Source organism: Histoplasma capsulatum, genomic scaffold (genome assembly GCF_000149585.1).
Source record: "Histoplasma capsulatum NAm1 scaffold_5 genomic scaffold, whole genome shotgun sequence".
Taxonomy (NCBI): domain Eukaryota; kingdom Fungi; phylum Ascomycota; class Eurotiomycetes; order Onygenales; family Ajellomycetaceae; genus Histoplasma; species Histoplasma mississippiense.
The window spans coordinates 2,403,758-2,417,666 of NW_001813978.1; the positions used below are offsets into that span (position 1 = coordinate 2,403,758).

A 13,909-nucleotide genomic window follows, 5' to 3' on the forward strand; every position below is an offset into this window, starting at 1 on the left:
CCCACCTCGAGATGGACTATTCAAATCCAGATAAGCTGCGACGGTTCTTCAGTTTATAGTTCCCGGTGGTCGATTCAATGAATGCTACTACTGGGACAGTTACTTTGCATGCCTTGGCCTCCTGGAGCTTGGAAGGCTTGATCTTGTGCGAGATATTCTGTATAACTTTATATTTCAAGTGAAACATTATGGTAAGATTCCGAATGCGAATCGGTCATATTATCTTTGCAGATCGCAACCGCCGTTTCTCTCGGATCTTGCAGTGCGAACTTTCAAAAGCATTGACAACAAGGAAGAGGCTGCTGCAGTGTTACGGGCTGGGATTCTAGCAGCCATCAAAGAATACTTCACCGTTTGGATGTCAGAGCCGCGATACGATCCAACTACTGGACTCTCCCGGTTTAAGCCGCCTGGTAAGGGTATCCCCTTGGAAGTCGAAGAAGGCCATTTCGACGCGGTTCTATACAGCTACGCGGAAAAATATGCTTGTACAATTCCTGAGTTTATTGACCAGTATAACTTTGGGAATGTGAATGAACCTGAACTGGATGAATATTTCATGCATGATAGAGGGGTGCGAGAATCGGGACACGATACGTCGTAAGTCAGCTACTTTGATATAGAGATCAGCCTAGTGTGTTTCTTCCCCCGACGATACTAAGCTACTTCATGCAGCTATCGATTCGACCAAGGTTGCGCGGACCTTGCTACCGTGGACCTAAATTGTCTCTTATACAAGTACGAGAGTGACATAGCTTGGGCCATCAAAAATGTTTTCAATGACAAGCTCCCCATCCCAGCCGAATGGCGCACGCCAGGTATGACAGACGACCACGTCGAAGTATCCGCATCCTGGCTCCAACGTGCCAGCCAGCGCCAGGAAAGTGTAAACAAATACCTTTGGGGCCCTGAGCGGGGAATGTACTTCGATTACAACACAAAAACCCAGAAACGCACTACTTACGAATACGTAACAACCCTCTACCCGCTACTGGTGCGGCATCGCCAGCCGCGAACAAGCCGACTCCCTCGGTTACTAGAGCACTACCCAAATTCGAATGCGTCGGCGGTCTCAGCAACCAGTACCGAGAAGTCGCGCGGCCCAGTCAGCATGCCTCACCGGCCGCCGAAGCAAATGGGATTTTCCATTCGGATGGGCGCCGCATCAGATGCTTGCCTGGGACGGGCTGAAGAGATATGGCCATTTGCGTGAGATGGAAAGGCTCGTCTATCGCTGGCTGCAGCTCATGGTTCGGGTCGCGGTGAATTACCACGGGGCGATTGTGGAGAAGTATGATGTGACACAGCTGGACAATCCTAGCCAGGTCGATGCGGAGTATGGTAATCAAGGGCTGGATTTTAAATATGCGAATGTTGAGGGGTAAGTGTCTCTTCCCTTCCTTATTTTCTCTCCCCTCTCTCCGTTGTATCATTGCTGACACCTTCGTGACGGTACAGCTTCGGGTGGAGTAATGCTAGCTTCTCATATGGGCTATCCTTGATTAGGCATCGGAAACTGATGGTGAAAGCCCTGGGCCTCTGTGTCCCTTACGACGATTTACGGATGGAAAACGCCCATATTTGACATACACAAAGATGTGTCGGCTGCCCTTGTTTCTTTTCTGCGGAAAATTATATACATATGATCATTTTTGGGGAGAATTTCATATATATTTACACGCATGGGAACGATTGTTAATGATGACGATTGACGGCCACTAGGTACGTTTAGATTGGGGCTTTTGGAATACAACTGCGTCGTGGCTCATGACACCTGCATTTCCTGAAGGCCTATATGGCATGTTTTTTTCTGGTTTTAGATTAAATTTTTGTTTTCAAATTTCAATACGGACCTCTTATAAAGTTGTCTTCCTACACACAGATGATGTGGTTGTGAGGAGAGAAGTAATATGGACTGCGGGAAAATATAATATCGTTGGTAATATCAATTTGGGCGATGGTTTGTTCTCCATCGGAACGTACAGAACAATATGAGGCGGGTGGGCATTTTATTCGTGAAATAATAATCAGGACGGGATGGCCCATATTAACAGGACTGCAGAGAGAGATATACGATGATTCTGTGTGATGGAAGCGAAGCTATCAAATGGATGTGGAAATTTTGCTCAAGCGAAATCGTTGCCATACAGACAAATCTGTGGGTTTATTCGTAACAGCCGTGAGCGCGAAAGTATCTCCGGAAATTAACTTCAGTTCTTACAGAGCGTGTCGGCCTGATGAAGTTCATCAGACTCGATCGATGCTGCAAGATCCTCACAAACTACCATCCGGCATTTATCATTCCATGGCTGAAGGAGATTTACCAGAGAATCATTCTGCGATGCACCCGAGACTACCGTGTATTCCAAGTGGCCATCACCGTCCTCCTCGTTTCCACCAAGGATTCGTTTCAGTTGTTTTGGAGCGTCGGTGACGTAAATCATCTTCCAAGGGTTGATTGTAAACGAGCCATCGACATTGCTGTAGAAACGTAGCATGCTTCTGGCCGGTTGAGTTTTCGAGAATCGATCGCCTGCAATGCGCCAGTCAACGATCGATTGGAAAAATTGTGTCACTTCTAGAGCTGCAGGATTCGAAGGAAGTGGCGGGGCTTGGTCGCTCTCATCATCTGGGTTCGGATACTCTGATGGGCTGGCGCTGCCGTAGAACTCAGCGAGCAATAGCCCAATGGTTAACTGGAGCTTCTGGTTTAAATCTTCCAACACCGGATTTACACTCTTCTCGTTTTGCTCCGCTTCCCTTCCAATAACCAGGACCCGTTGCCCTGCTGACTCGGTGGCCAGGGCATGTGCATCTGGCACTGGCGGTGCTGTCACGCCTGATAAAATTTGCGATTTCTGCCGCATATTAAAACTCATCCCGCCAGGTACCCGCTCCACCTCCCAGGTTCCACCCACGCGGGCCGAGAGACTGCCGTTCACCAGTGCCCTGAACTGACGGTACAGCCGCTCTCCAGGCTCCCCCTCCGTTACGTATAGATGGGACCATTTCTTGTCACAGAGCGCGAGGATAGATAAGTCGACAATGCATGATGGGATGGCGCGGGCTGGGCGGACGAGGAAGTCGTAATTAAACCCTTGGTCGTAGCCTAGGAGAATGATGCGGATATCCACACGATTGATGTTGGATTTGTCTAGCAAGGATGTATCTCCAGAAAGCAACTCTTGCTGACTATGCTCGTTACATTCTAACAGTGAGTAGATGAGCGCGTAAGTGTTCAACAGTAAGTCCTGGATGGAGTGAAGGACATTTTCTTCGCATCCAGAGAATGTGTGTTGGCCTTGTCCTAGGGTATAGCCGGGGAATGGAAGCGCAATGTCGCAAGACGCCCGTGTGGAAGAGCGGGCTGCGAGGCGCTTGAGTCTTCGCAAGGCGGCGTCGAGCGGAAGGCGATAGGCGGCGGCGAGTGTAGCGGGGGAGGGAGGTTGCGGAGGCGGGGGCAGCAGGAGCAGGGCAGACAGCGTGCTCGTACTGTTACTGTTGGCCATTGCTGGCCTTGAACATGCGATCGAAGATATGTCACCCTGTGTCGCCCTCGTGGAATGGCATTCAATATGACGCGAGAACAGTTCAATCGAAGGAAGGGAACGCCATTCGATACCTGACAGGGTTTGCTACAGCCCCTGTCCAGGTGCTGCTCGTGTCTGGGATAGTCAGTTAGCCGCATGTCTCTTTGTCCCTTCTTCGATGTTTGCGTGTGGGGGGGCTGGGACACGATGACACGCTCTCTTTGCTGAACTCCACAGCGGACTTGGGCCAGTTACAACTCAAGGCCGTGTTGTGGCTTTTAGTTACGACTGCGGAAGGTATCTCTGCCTTCCCGCACTATCAGCAGTTGACTCGTGAATGGCGATCAGATTGCTTGGCCCGCTCTCCGCTGCTCGCTATATCCATCTCACATTGCCCCTACGTGGTTGGTCGCATTGAGGACGAAACAGAGTGAGCTCTGAACTTCTCATTGTTTTGATTTTTCAATCGCAGGACACTCAGAGGCATTTGTCACGATGGAATTCTATCAGCCCCTTAGAACCTCAGGCTTCCGCTAACACTAGCACATGCATTAGCTTGAGGCAACTGGTCTCAATTTCAACAGACTCTGTCGTTTTACCCAGTGCTAAGTGGTCATGTCACTACTAGTCAGTTTCGAGCTTTGATCCATGTTGGCCTTTGGGGCTGTGAGGGCATAAGGCTTGAAGTCCGTCAAATATGGGATCGTTGAGCCTCCTGAGACCGGCTGCTCGAGAGGATATGTGGTTTGCATTCAAGATGGATCGAACCAAAATTCCATTCCAATCGTCCGACAATCGCATCCAGAGGTCGACCCTTCATATATCTTCCCTCCTAGGCCACGCTACAACTTACCACTTCAGATATGGCTACCGTGGATGTGGTCGAACTCACGGACACGATGACTGACACAGTCGTCGTCCATGGAAGAACAACGTCTGTTGCCTGTTATATCTCCATGACGAGCTGATGAAACCGATTTCGCTAACGTTCCTTACGCAGTGGCGATGGAGAAAAAGTCACAGTAGCAACAGATGCTATGCTTCATCGTTTTGACAGAGACAGGGCAGCCAAGGTTGCCGCAGCCGAGATCGTACCAAAAGCACGAGCTAAACGGCATGCTGCAACGCTTGGTGCTATCCGCAGGCTGTATGAGGAGCGTAACAGCAACGGCATGAAGAACCTGGTTTTCTCTACGCTCTTTAATGGTTATACGCATTTGCCTTCGGATCAGGATCTCCACGACCTAGCTGTGGATCAATTTCCTCCCAGGGCGACGCTCAAGGCTCAGGTCTGCGACTTCTATCCGGACCACGCGGAAGAAAAAGAGGTCGCTCTTGGAGATATTGAATCCCGTATGCCCTTCCGTTTTTCCTTAAAATTGCTGCTCCTCGATGATCATTCGATATAGGCAATCTATTCTAGATCGACAAAAACAAGACATGCTGACTTTTCTCAAGAGTGGCAAGAAAAGCCTCACGGTGTTCAAGTTCGGTGGATGTAAGAGAACCTTGATCATTCCCAGTTTGTGTAATGATCATACACTAATTAATATCAAATAGACATGTCCCAGTTGGCAGAGGAATTTATCATTCCGTAGGTTAAATGTTTCAACGACACTGGTCAGTTGGTTGGAATCGAGTGCTGATTCCAAATATTATCCAGTCTATTGAGGACTTGTTTCGACACGCAAGCAATGAGGAGCCTCGCCCATTTAACAACGCTGGCCATGTTGGTTTTGCGTATGTCGAGCTGGACAATTTGAATTTTCGGCATCGTGAAGAGGTCGAGGATCTCCGAGACACATACTGCTTGCTCTCAAGATTGGACCATCTATCTAGGTCTGCTCCTGATTCAACAGATGATGATTTGTCTCCCCAGACTTCCAAAACATCGACTGGGCCTGAGCCACTAGACTGGGAGTGTCATCGAGGTGATAGAAATCCAAAATTGCGAGGCGACCTAGAATGGCGAGCAGAGCACCTTAACACCGAGCTCACCTTCTGGGAGTTAGTTGCCTCTGACATGCCTTGGCAAATCTCTGATGGCCTCCCAATATGCGCCAGTGGGCCGCTTGGACGAATCAAGCCAGTCATAAACAGCTATGATTTTCGAATTCTCTCCAGTCACCCGGCGTTTCTTGATGCCCAACTCGTTCGGAATGAATTTCGATTTTTCCACAGAAGCGATGGTTCGCTCTCACCTCCCACCCCATCCTAACCCACATGGAACAGCGTACTCAGCCTAACAAGTTTCGTTCATGTAGGCTTTCTTTTGACCATGTCTGCGGCGAAAGGCGTTAACTACCTGGATGCCCGACTACGAGAATATCTCCGGCAGTCTCCTGATGACATCTTGCTGAATCCAGGGGCTTCGGCTGTGGGTCAAACACTGCGGGAATTCGCCTCAACAGGAACGAGCACTTGGGAAAAGCCAACAGCTGAATGGCTTGTTGTCCACCTCGCGACCGAAATAGGCACTTGCCCACACAATGACACTCTGGGCCATAACCAGATTTCGGTGGTGGAAGCCTACCAGGATATTCTTCGTGATCTTGTTTGTAGAAGTGTATCTCGCTCCTCAATCCAAGATTCGGCCATACTGACAAGAATTTATCAGAAACTGCGTACCTATGAACCGTGGAGACGTGACGAGACTGTTCGGCTGATGAGGACTTTTCTGCAGTGCATGGAGGAGATCAGGTTTATTAGCAAGATGCTTGAGTCGAGGCAAAATCTCTTTACTCGGTTGAAGGAAGATATTAAGAAACATGACGAAGAGGATCGAAACCACGGCATACCACACAACCCCGACGGCGAGTCTTGTATGCATAGGGTTGATTGGACTTTGGGCAAAATTCGACAACAGCGTGATGACATTGAAAATATTGCCCACGAAATTAAAAATTCCATGAACGATGTAAGCTGTCCCCTTATCCTACCTGGTTTTAATACTTTGGGGCCCAATGATCGGCTTGTACACTGACCTATATCCTCATGCAGCTTCTCCAACTTCGTACGATCGAACAAAATGAACTCACTATTGTCCGCGACAGCCAGCAGCGTGCAATCATGCTGTTTACCGCAGTGACCGTAATCTTCCTCCCGCTCTCCTTTTGTACTTCCTACTTCGGCATGAACCTACAAGGAATCTCCGACACTGCTCGTTCGGAACGGTACTTCTGGTACGTCTGCGGCACGGCCGGATTTGCCATAGTAAGCGTCATTTCCATTTATGCTTTTTGGCACCCGGTGAAGGATTATTTGATGGTCCTGCGGGAGCAGCGGAAGTCGAAGCGCTTTACAAGGGAAGAGAGGAAGAGAAGACTAAAAAGGAGGATCTCGAGTGAAAATGTGTAGTATTTGGAATTTAGTTGCATATAGATATTCAGTGTTTGCATCTTTTTGATCCGTGTTTTGTTGATTATGTTTTGGGATCGCTTGTATACCATTATTTCAAACTTATTCGCACGATTCGATGTGCCGCCATAAGTTTTTTCGTTCTGCTTTCTTATGGCATGATACGTCCCTGTCTGATTTTAATGCATAGTTGGGTATTTTTTTGTCATTCCTCCTCCTTTTTGAGCTAATTCCGCGAAGCGCACATTTCTCACACAATTTACTCTGTACATATTCCCGACTCTCAGGCCATTTTTCTTGGTCCGTATAAGCAATAATTGTCCCTTATTGGTAGTCCCATTTCAATATTTATTTTTATTTTTATTTAAAAATAACTTAAAGATACTAAAAAGAAGTCCGGAAAGAAGATTCAAGTGGCAAAAGAAGGAGTAATCTGGCCATTGATGTCCTCTCGGCAACGGTAAATATTTAGGGTTTACCGGCCCGAACCTTAAACATTCCTCTCCTTTGGGTCGGGCCGACTAGCGACGCTGGCATTCTAGTTCCCGGTCGAATGTGTCTATGTTTTTCAAAAACCTGAGAATAGTTCACGAATGAGGATGGAGTAATCCATGATTCGAAAATATATGTTATCGTTGGGTTCACAGCTGGGGTTGCTCCCCAGGATCTCCAGGGTTTGGTATGTGCGTATCAGGAAGATGCAAAGAGAGCCTATAGCCGGTAGTTAACCCAGAGCAGCTTCATCCATTCTCATAATTTCGACAAAATGCGGACAGGGGAGGAGACGGTCGTCGAAAACCAGCGGATGGGGCCACATCGCCATCACTGAAAACACTAAAATCGTAATCGAACGAATGAAAGCCTTTTTGACACAAAACATTCTTGATCTCTGCCGGTGCAGAATTATAGAGTTAGTTGACAAGCTTCACCCAGTTCTCATGGGGACGTTTCAAGACGTCTCCTGCACTAAGTGGAGTGGAAGATTTAGTAACTAACTAACGGCAATTTCCTGATATATTGTTGTGTCCTTGCTTGAAAGTTCCGCAATAAAGTGGATTCAGATCCGCCGTTTCGTCTTACAGCATGTATTCACACGGATGTGCAAATATCTGCTTACATAGAGTGGATTGTCACCTTTTACTTCTTACATTAAAAACGTTGCATAAATCGTGGTGTTTGGCTGGATTGTTGAGATGGCCTGTTTCAGCTCTCTCAACGAGGGTCCCGTGGGACTGAATTGAGAATGGCTGAAGATATTGTAACGTTTATTTCATATCTGCATATGATTAGACATTAAGTTATTTATTATTTGGTTCTTCCAATTTGCAGCTCCGAAACAAAATACGGCCACGGTCAGGTTTTCCCGCACCAATATCTGCTTTCCGTAGTATGTAAGCTGTAGTCGATGACGAGATGGGCGAAAAGATGAATCAAAGAAAAACTAAACAAGGTAACTAATTGTGAACGTTTCTAACATTGAAAAAAAAAAAAAAAAGAAAGAAAGGCAAACAAATTTAAGCTTAGAAATGGTAGGCTTCGCCCGGTTTGCTTCTTCATACCAGTCTGCAACCTGTTTCAACTCCTTAAGTCAAAAAGGCTTATTTGAAAACAAAGTAAAAATATTCTATAACTCTAGCCTCCCCCACTTCCCATGTTTATTTGTTCTGGTGTAGACGTGGCATTTGCGGAAGTGCCAAAACTCCTAATGTGCATATAGCGGTTGATGAGATAAGGGGAATAAGAAGAGCGCAACGAAATGAGAAGGTGGAAACAAGGGATTCTAATGGAGATAATGGACAAAATAGTAAATAAAAGGCTGGCTAATGACAAGATAATAAAGACAGAGGCATCAATAGAAGAGTAAATCTCAAAGGAGAGAGAGGTAGATGGAGGGGAAAATTAGAGACAGAGTATTATGTACAAGTAGTCAAGGCAATATTTATTGCTATTCACGAAACATCTGGTCTACCTGCACTATGTCGCTCAAGCCCTGGAGGGTCAGATGCATCTTCAGCGTCAAAGCCTCTCATCTCACCAACCGTGCCGGGAGCGATGAATGGTGACGAACTTAATTCCCCATCTTCTGGGGAATATAGAAGCGGCGCCCAAATTCTCCAATGCAACACTCCGATATGGGCCAGGCGTTTTCCAATCCACTGGATATCGGGAATCTGCGGCCACGACACAAAGTCGGGTTGTTGGTGGAGGTGTTGGGAGTCGGCTATTTCAAGCGCGCTCATACGCCAGTACTGCTTCGCGGTGTTAAGGGCAATACTTTTCAGCTCCTGTTGAACGCGATCGCGGACAGCTTCAAAATGCCGGTGCCTGGGATGAACCTGATTTGATACAAAGTGAATGATGCGTTCGTCCGGATACGTAACTAAACTTCTTTCACCTCGCATCATCTGAGCCACTCGTGCAATTTCCAATGCTATATTCTGCATATTGGCTTCGAATCGGGCAATCAATGGGTGTCCAGATGGATCATTCTCGCAAGTCGCGTGTTCGCCATATTGGATGATTGAGAGTATGCGGGACTGAAGCGAGCAGTATATCGTGGACGAAACGTCGCCACCAACAACACTGTTGAACGCGTGACAACACACTTGAAGTAAAGCGAGAGTCTCGATGTTATTTCGAATATTATAAAGTCGGTCGAAATCAAGCGCAAAGGAATCTGGAAAACGAATAGTCCGGTCAAAGGAACAGAGAATGGACGATAAGCCTTCGAATAAAATTTTTGCAGATTCAAAATTATTGGGGACTTGTTGCGAACTGAGATTGCACCGTCGTCGGTGCATAATATACCAGTTTTTCGAATTTTGAGCTTCCTTCAAAGACTGTTGCGACTTTTTTATGACGAAATCGTAGTGTTTTCTGAGATACTCAACAGAGTCTTCTATCAAATATAGTCGGAACGCACGAATCTGGTGATTTGCCACATCCTATATTCCAATAGGTCAGTGGCTGCTGCACCCTTGGATCTAGATTTAGGGGAGCGCTAATACTCACCAATTTCATTGATTCAAGTATGACAAAAAGTTGATGAAGACCTTTCGATACTTGATTCATATCTTGCAATTGATAGCCATTTCGAACTTGTTCAACCATGTCATCCGCCATTTGATCCCTCATTGGCGCACAATGTGTTTTCAATAGAACGGCAAGCCATTCAGCAAGTCCGACCAAATTTAGCACCCCTTTTTCGACCTGTGCCACGAGGAACTTGGTCTCTAAGTGTTCTTTTATACATGAACGTTCGCGATCGGGAACAAGAGTCAGTAATATTTCTCTCAGTGTATCGAGCATGTTCGGTAGTCTTGCTCGGAAGACTTTGTGAGAATGAGAAGCGTTGCGGACCCAGAAAGACAAGTCGATGTTGTTGTAAGCGCCAAAGGTAAATATCGAAATTTCGATGGCTACCGCGTGCCAATACTCATTTGCCATTTTTGCCTTTACCGGGCCCCCAACAGGTCGAAAATGGAGATCCTTATCAAAATTAACATCCATACGAAGCTGGGTGTTTTTCATGATGGCATCCAGACCAAGTTCAGAGAGCGAATCCGCCGTCACTGGCGGGGATTGGCTGGCGTGCTGTAGTAGTGCCACTTCTTCCGGCGTAAGTCCCATCTGAGGTGGAACCAGCATTATTTTGCTGTTTACGTCGGTGGCTGAGGAGTGAGGTGATGGATGGTCACCTTCGGTTGTCGGCGACGGCGCCCTAGGAGAGCTTTCATTCATAAGAGCAGGTGAATGATCCCCACGCGGAGACTGTGAATTTTCGTGCAAGTCCCCCAGATCATTTTGCGATACATTGTTTGAATCATTGGCGACGTAGTATGATTTATTAGAAACATCTTCACTCTCCCCGTGCGCTCTTCTGTCTTCGTTTTGCAGGCCCGTCTCCATGTGGAGGAAATTACTGAGTTCGAGCTTCTTCTAGAAGGAAATGGGTATAATATGTTTCTACCACCTAAAATGTATTTTCTCCCCGACAGTATCGCGCTTTGATAAATATAAAGACTGCAACAGATGGCTCAGTATCTGCTGGAACGTCGGTGAAGCTGTTTAGAGCGACAGTTCTGGAAATATCTTATAATAATAATCCAAAAACCAAGACCACCTTTTGCAAGAGAGAAATTGCTATCGTAAAAGTTTGCAGGTGTTCGGCAAGTTGGTTTGGAAAGACGTTGCTTTGAGCGTTCGAGGTGTGTGCAAGGCACTGTTAAAAGAAGAAGGGGAAAAGTAATTATAACTTAACAAACGAAAGGACTTCAATAATCAATTGAATAAATAATCGAGTAAATAAACCGATGATTAAAATTATGTGAGAGTTACAGCGTTTAGTAGTCAACGTTGATGTAATTTTGAACATCGGGTTGAAGCGCACACATTCAGGGCTTGGAAACAGGGCAGCGAGCTAGCCGAATCTAAGGATCAAAGAGAGCAATAATCGAGAATTGCCACTTTGCTCCAGTTTGCTTGGATATATTGTAAAAGTGAGGCTGCCAGCCGACGCTGAAACCTTACCTAACTAGTCAAGCTGACTACCGGGGATCACCCAATCTGCGAACAGTTCAATGGAGAATTCGCCATGTCCCAGTTTCATTCTCCATTATTAAGGCCAAACATTATGCACGAGGTGTATCTTGATGCTGTGGCTCGTCCATATTGGTGGTGAATCTGGTAAACACATGCTGGAACCGGCATATTTCAATCACTACAATATTTTGGATGTCTTGTCTGGACCAGGGATTGTTGGGTGCTTAGAATTTCCTCTCCATTTCATGACTGCCAATTTCAAGATGTAGTGGCCATTGCAGAATTCTTCGGATGGCCGGCAATCAGGGAATGCAGCATTGAACATCCTACTGATATGGATGCTCCTGAAAAATGAATGATTTAGATGTGCTGGTACCCGCCATTAGGGTGCGAAAGTAAACGCCTATACTATTGAGTGGAGTTGGCGGTCGCGACTTGGGGCCTGTTGCAGGTGGTGGTGGAAGATTGATCGTCGAGAGGCGACTGCGCTTAAGCCACAAGCCATCATATCCCGAGTCTCTCTTCATTTTTTTCTTCATTCCAACGATGGAATATTACTGAAGTTGTAATTTATAGCCAATTTTCCCCGTCGGCCAGCAGCTCTCGAAATCTGTTCGCCCTTCATTTTGTACCAGCGACGAATGGGTAAAAAGTTTATGTTTTTTAACCAATGCGGCCTGTCACAGAATGTATCATCAGCCATTTGCCGATTGAAAATACGGTTGGGACGTACATGTACTTCGAAGGTACTGTACATTGAGCATGTAGAAGCATGTTTGTCTTTGATTCCCATATCCAATCACCCACACCCATACAATCCCCGCGCGCAAAGGGATCATAACCAAAGATTAAAACACTGCAACATTTTCTGATATGCGTCAAGGCAAGTCTTTGAGATTACCATCTTACCCCACGGATGGTTTGTGCAAAAATTCCCTGGGATGGTACTACACTTGGCCATCTTATCAAGGATGGCAAGATGCAAGTAAGTTGTGCAATTAGAGAGAAAGTAGTTGCCGATTTCAAGTGTGACCGGGTGGTCACTCATTAGATTCGGTGAACTTAGGAGTCGAGACTGCGTTGCTGTTGGCGCATCTGCCACTTTTTTCTCTTTGCTTTTTCTGTTCCCTACAACTTTTTCTTTTTCTGCTTTCCCCCCCTTGAACATCGGGGTAACTCAACAAACGACCTCCGTTTGTCCATCATAATGAACAAAGAAAACAAAGGCTGGTCCATGTTCCTTGGAGATAAGGGTTTTTCACCATTATATCTCTTGTCTATTTGGATAATAGTCAGATCATTTTCTTTATAACCATCTCTTTGACGGAAATGATGCATGGAATAAAAATAAAAGGGGAGAGTCGGACAACTAGACAAGGAATTAAATGTGGCCAAATAAAGACCAGTGGTGAGTGGCGCAGAAAGAGCAAGTAGAAGTAGGGAAGATTCCGCTGTTCAAAAGAATTCAAGTTGTGTTGGATGGTTCCGACACATGGAGTAATCCTCAAATAAGAACAGGAAAACGACTCGCCTCACTTTTCTTTCCTGTCCTGCCTGCATTTTTCGAAAATAGCCCCCACAATCTCTTACTTCGCAGCATCTGGATCCTGAGCCTTGACGACAACCGCAACTCGAGCAGCATCCATAGCGTCCCAACAAAAAAGTAGCGGTGGAGTTGGGGAGAGATCCCGTCGTTGAGGAACGGCGAGGCGGGTAGGGCGTAGGGCTAGGGCCGGAATGGTCACGTGCAAACTTACCTCATACTCGTAGTCTCCAACGGCATTTGATATTCCCTAGCATGCCCTTCTGCAAGACTGTCCTCTTTAATAAATTGATCTCCACTCTCAGGGAGCCGGAGCCCCTCTGTGGTGCCGCTTGACATGATCGGTCGTTAAGGAAGTTTACTAGTATGATACGACTGGGCCAAATCATTCTTCGCTACCAACAAGTTCGATACCAATAGGATATGGCGGTTGTTATCTGCCTTGGGGTCTCTGGATTATATCCCAATCTGATCCCGGATCGCAAGTCGGTCACGTCTAGCAAGTTCAGCGCATCTTTGAACGCATTCTAGGGCAGTCCGCGAAGTTCCTGGGTTTTAGATGCGGGTTGCCGTGCTGAAGGACAATGTTAAAAGCGACCTGATCTGATACACCCTGCTGTACCATATGTTACGGAATCTCGTACCACAAACTGGTCAATTTTTCTATTCAATTTCTTGTGGATGAGTTCATGCCGAATTGCCAGGTGACATCTCGCTTTCGGAAAAGGCGTTCAACTGACGTTGGCGATTCTAAGAGGCATCGCATGCTACATCGACGTTCCTCCATGTGGGACAAAATTATGCCGTTTGACGATGCCGCCCACCAGGCTCCATTAAATTTATTTACGTATTTGTTTTAATTTCAAAGCCCACGCTGACACCTGAGGCTTTAGGTGTATGAATTGCTCCAGGGCTTAACTTTTTTCTACTTCACCGG

The 13,909-nt window shown here is 46.5% G+C and overlaps 5 protein-coding genes across 5 annotated transcripts in view; 2 read left to right on the forward strand and 3 right to left on the reverse strand.

Moving 5' to 3' along the window:
* The window catches only part of HCAG_05574 (conserved hypothetical protein), a gene marked incomplete at both ends in the record, with an annotated part of 2,543 nt that extends 958 nt beyond the window's left edge, over window positions 1-1,585 (forward strand). The window contains 5 exons of the mRNA XM_001540057.1: window positions 100-600; window positions 676-818; window positions 950-1,082; window positions 1,223-1,381; window positions 1,507-1,585. Coding sequence (XP_001540107.1) covers window positions 100-600; window positions 676-818; window positions 950-1,082; window positions 1,223-1,381; window positions 1,507-1,585 — 1,015 coding nt within the window. The remainder of the gene's footprint in view (window positions 1-99; window positions 601-675; window positions 819-949; window positions 1,083-1,222; window positions 1,382-1,506) is intronic.
* A 625-nt stretch (window positions 1,586-2,210) lies between these two features.
* HCAG_05575 (predicted protein) lies at window positions 2,211-3,509 on the reverse strand (the record flags this gene model as incomplete). Its single annotated transcript, XM_001540058.1, has 1 exon — window positions 2,211-3,509. The coding sequence occupies one exon, from the start codon at window positions 3,507-3,509 to the stop codon at window positions 2,211-2,213; it is 1,299 nt and encodes a 432-aa protein (XP_001540108.1).
* An 884-nt stretch (window positions 3,510-4,393) lies between these two features.
* On the forward strand, window positions 4,394-6,887 carry HCAG_05576 (predicted protein; the record flags this gene model as incomplete). Its single annotated transcript, XM_001540059.1, has 8 exons — window positions 4,394-4,464; window positions 4,531-4,883; window positions 4,989-5,028; window positions 5,091-5,124; window positions 5,194-5,719; window positions 5,795-6,084; window positions 6,148-6,447; window positions 6,531-6,887. The coding sequence occupies 8 exons, from the start codon at window positions 4,394-4,396 to the stop codon at window positions 6,885-6,887; spliced, it is 1,971 nt and encodes a 656-aa protein (XP_001540109.1).
* Window positions 6,888-8,836: 1,949 nt separating this feature from the next.
* On the reverse strand, window positions 8,837-10,796 carry HCAG_05577 (predicted protein; the record flags this gene model as incomplete). The annotated part of the gene is made up of 2 exons (XM_001540060.1): window positions 8,837-9,832; window positions 9,900-10,796. The coding sequence occupies 2 exons, from the start codon at window positions 10,794-10,796 to the stop codon at window positions 8,837-8,839; spliced, it is 1,893 nt and encodes a 630-aa protein (XP_001540110.1).
* Window positions 10,797-13,477: 2,681 nt separating this feature from the next.
* HCAG_05578 (predicted protein) overlaps window positions 13,478-13,909 on the reverse strand; it is a gene marked incomplete at both ends in the record, with an annotated part of 1,587 nt that continues 1,155 nt past the window's right edge. The window contains 2 exons of the mRNA XM_001540061.1: window positions 13,478-13,588; window positions 13,713-13,739. Coding sequence (XP_001540111.1) covers window positions 13,478-13,588; window positions 13,713-13,739 — 138 coding nt within the window. The remainder of the gene's footprint in view (window positions 13,589-13,712; window positions 13,740-13,909) is intronic.